This window comes from Saccostrea echinata, unplaced genomic scaffold, assembly GCF_033153115.1.
Source record: "Saccostrea echinata isolate AGI-Se365-2 ecotype Australia unplaced genomic scaffold, CSIRO_AGI_Sech_v1 ptg000017l, whole genome shotgun sequence".
In the NCBI taxonomy this organism is placed as follows: Eukaryota; Metazoa; Mollusca; class Bivalvia; order Ostreida; family Ostreidae; genus Saccostrea; species Saccostrea echinata.
In genome coordinates, this window is record NW_026889766.1 from 2,022,978 (window position 1) to 2,027,220 (window position 4,243).

Below are 4,243 nucleotides of genomic sequence, written 5' to 3' on the forward strand. Positions count from 1 at the left end.
TACCTGAACAATAAGGTGATTCAACGACATTGTCAATGCATCCATATATACAGGAACCATTAAACGCATCACATACTGTATTACGACATTTTAACGTTACAAAGATTGCAGTGTTCTCCATAATGTTGAGATGGACAACCTAAAACGAATAATAAACAATTACAAGGCTGGTATTGATTTTAAGCAATGTCTTTTTACATTTAGTTTATTCCCATAGATAAGTATTCTTTCATAAAATTTAAGATTTTCTTTATCTCTTAGTCTTTCAGATGTATTTGAATAATTAGCATCACATACCCATCAACTTTATTTCACATAATTCAATGGTTGCAAATGTAGATTCATAACCCGAACATGCTGTACTGACGGGAGGATCCTTTGAGTTGTAAATAGCTATCCCCTGAATCTCTTCATTGATAGTTACATTTGTAACACGTTCAGGACAGGTAGAGATATTGTGAGCGAACACTTTATGTTGAGATGCATTTGAAGGAGGAATGTACGAGGAATCGTTAAACACAAAAACGGAAAATCCCACGTGTCGATTTAAAGCTTCAATAAATAAAGTAATCAAATGATAAAATATATTCATTTGTGGAAGGTTAATTCATGTGTCATATAGAAATTATATGCTTGATTAAAGGAATTAAAGATCATCCTTCATTATAAAATGGTTTGTTCTTTTGAAAGCTATAAAAAGATTAAATTTCAGTAAAAGGGAAAGAAACAGGAGACATTGACATTTTTTTTATCAAAGTTTATATGTTTAGGAAAAAAGTGGCTGGCCCCTAAATAACTCTTTGAACACTTCTTGATAAGGAAAAAACTTCATAAAAATATCTAATAGAAAAGGTTTAAAATCATTAGTCCTATCATTTAGAAACAAGAGAAGGCTGATACATTAATTTGAGTTGATTTTTTTCCTTCATAAACAATCAATTTTTGTTATACTCCTATAGCAAAAATATTCCAAAAATTATTGCAATTTATACCATACTCTCCGTAAAAAGCGGTCATAAGAGGCCAAATTGATCAGTTTTTTTTTTTTTTTTTTTTTTGTTTTTTTTTTTTTGTTTGTTTGTTTTTTTTTTTTTTTTTGTTTTACTTCTCCATTAATTTTTCTTCTCCCGAAAAAAAAAAATGAAAAGATGAGAAAGGGAATGGATTTCAAGCCATTGAAACTTTAATTTCAGTATTTCAGTGCAATCGCGCTGAGTCCCTCAAATAAGGCGCCCAGAGGGTCAAAATGTCTTTATTCGCTGTCTCTTTATCGAGCAATATTTTGTCACACATTACAAAAGTAAAACTCCTAATCTTAATGATCTGCAGATCTGAAACTCTGATTTTTATGGCAAGTCAAGTAATCATGGGTCTTAAGGAGTCAGTCTTTTTTTTTTTAATTTTATTATTATTATTTTTTTTTTTTTTTAGATATTTCATTTGGTGCAATGTATGAAAAAATAGAATCTCTTACATTAGGGACCAAGAGGTTATTTTCTGTCATCTATATCTCTTTGAACAATACTTGAATATACGTTACTTAAGGGTTAGAGCTAACCCTTCATCTAAGTCTCTTTAACGAACAATATTTTGATCATATACACCATAAAAAAACTATTTATGGGCAATTATGCTTACACCGGTTTTTTTTAATCTCAAGAAATAAATATTTTTAAAGGCAATATTGAAATGATATTCTTTCATCAAATACAGTGATATATCTATAAGTATCCGCCAATGTCCTTCTTTTTTTTTCTTTTTCCCCTTTCCAATAAATAAATATTGATATTTTCCTACATTTATTCGGATTTATGAATAATAGTACATTTGCCCAGCATCTCTCTCACTCTCTCTCCCCATCTCTATCTCTTTCTCTCTTTTTCTTTCTCTTTCCTCTCTTTCTCCCCTGTCTCCCTCTCTCTTTCTTTCCCTCTCTCCCTCTCTTTCTCTCTCTTCTCTCAAGTCTCTTTGAGGTGTCTTTTATGCATTTCAAAAGAAAACTATTTAAGGATTTTTTTAGAAGACTTACTTGAATATCGAAAATAAACTTCTAGATATGCTACATTAGCCATGGTTTTCAACGGAAATTTCCACCAAGCCTTCTTTACAGAAGGATTAGCCCACGTTATACTGCATGTGCTTAGACCATGGTCCTTTTCGAGGTAACCATCTACAGCATTTCCTGCTGGTGCGTTATAACCACTGTATTCTGGATACATAGACGCTTGTCCTTTATACTCTGGTAGTAAGCTAAGATTATCTACAAACGAAGAAAAATTAATATATAAAAAGATGAAAAATGAGAAAACAGATTAAACCTTATTAGAAACTATTTCATCCTGAAAACTGGCGTCTGTTGAAATGAAAAATCAAAATATTACCCCAGCCTTTAGATACATTTACAATATTCCCACAAAAGAATAGGTACGTCAACTCCATGCATCCCATCTTCATGTCAAGGATTTTATTTAACTTGTCTAATATATTATGTAAAAAATTTTGATAAAAGAAACAGAACAAGGAAACAGAATTATGAATACATATACATTACGTGACGGTGAATATTAATGATGTTCAGTTTGCTATGATTATAATTGTAAATAAATGTCTTCAGCTGAAATAAATAATGTATTTTTTAAACAACAATAACAAATACTTCCGGAGTGATCAATTACACTATACCCTGTATTGTGCAAGACTGATGCTTCACTGCATATAGTAAGTAAGTAGCTTTTAATAAAGTCGTTTGATACGCGTCATATAAAGACGTTTCCTTATTTTTGAAATCGTTTTCTTTTCACACAGTGTATAATATGTATATAAATTCAACAGTTTAATTTACAAGTCGAATTCTTATTCAGAACGAAAAACTTTATTTATTTTCTCTACGAACCACAGTACTACAGATACAATGCGTTCCGGAAAAAAAAAATTAATGTATCAATTAATCTCCAATATTATATTTTTATCTAAAAAAAAAAAAAAACAAAAAACATTTGATTTGAGGAGTAAACATTGGTAATACCCACACTTTATGAAAAATTGTAAGGTCTTTTGTTGTTATCCTGTTCCATCCATTTAGTCCTTCCTTTACCTGTAATTCCTCTTCTAACAAAAAAGTAATCAATTAATCTCTTGGAATATGAATATTGGTGTCATAAAAATGTGTGTTTAGGTTTGAGGGTTGTTTTCATCATGGATGGCTTAATTAGGGTTAAAAAAGTTATTTTTCTGCATACACCAAGTTTCCATTTACATTTAATGAAGCAGCCAAATCATTTTTCGAGACGATTTGTGGTGTTCTGTTGATGTGCAGTGATGTTTTAGAAATTTCATTTTTTACTTGTGGCCAATTTGGGTGAGGGGGTATAAAAAAGACGTTTGACAGTTAGGAAAAAAATGTTTCCCTAAAGTCATTAACACAGAACACAGATACCATCACTTACAAGATGATTTGGGGCAGAGGGTCCTGCAGAAGTGCACTGAGGCTTTCATTTTGACCTAAGGGTTAATTGGGGGAAGGTCGTAAAACGACGTCTTTCATTTTAAAAATTATGATTCCCTGAACTCCATATAATTTTAATAGTAGCCACCTCATCTTTCGTTTGAAAATAGTCGAGGATGTAATGTTAATACGCAGTAAGGATTTGGAAATGTTAATTTAACCCGTGAGTGCGAAGTTGGAGTCAAAAAAGGACGTTTTTCATTTTACAATAAACTGGTTCCCAAAACTCCTCGCACATTTTATGCAGTAGCCAAATCATCTTTTGCAAGATAATTGGAAGTGTTTTGCAGATGTGCAATGAAGTCCCCATATTCTCATCTTTATCATAGATTGCAAAAAGGGGTCAAAAATTGTGTTTCACATTACAATTTGCATATATTTTTTCTCCTTTTATGGCAGATGTCTTTGTATTAAAATCAAACTATACCTTATTTCTACTTTAATTAAAGACATGCTGTATTTTTCTTTTGTTGTTGATTTTATAAAAACTGAAGAATAACGTCTGTGGCTATCCAAGTACAGACAAGCGTTCTTTTACAGGGAAACACTTTAGTGCGAGTTCATCTGACGGGATAAAACATACTACATTCAACATTGCTTGATGACGGGTGCTTTTCCCATAAAATGTTGACAGCGCAGAGTGTATCGTAATTTATATTTGTATAAAATTCAGTATAATAAATACTAAATGTAGTTGAGAGTAACATTGAAAATTTTGCCCCCCACCCCCCACCCCCA

The 4,243-nt window shown here is 31.5% G+C and overlaps 1 protein-coding gene across 1 annotated transcript; it reads right to left on the reverse strand.

Annotated features, from left to right (window-relative positions):
- Positions 1–289: 289 nt before the first annotated feature.
- LOC133189217 (uncharacterized) lies at positions 290–2,448 on the reverse strand. Its single transcript, XM_061324619.1, has 3 exons — positions 2,382–2,448; positions 2,030–2,260; positions 290–552 (listed from the first exon to the last, which is right to left on the reverse strand). Exons 1-3 carry the CDS (start codon positions 2,446–2,448, stop codon positions 290–292), a joined length of 561 nt encoding a protein of 186 aa, XP_061180603.1.
- Positions 2,449–4,243: the final 1,795 nt, after the last annotated feature.

What these genes read in the sequence shown, in the direction of transcription:
- LOC133189217 (XM_061324619.1), bottom strand. Translation starts at nt 2,448, where the DNA reads ATGGGATGCATGGAGTTGACGTACCTATTCTTTTGTGGGAATATTGTA. An exon ending in AAATGTATCTAAAGGCTGGG is followed by an intron (nt 2,261 to 2,381) that starts GTAATATTTTGA and finishes CTTCGTTTGTAG; the next exon opens with ATAATCTTAGCTTACTACCA. An exon ending in AGTTTATTTTCGATATTCAA is followed by an intron (nt 553 to 2,029) that starts GTAAGTCTTCTA and finishes TATTTATTGAAG; the next exon opens with CTTTAAATCGACACGTGGGA.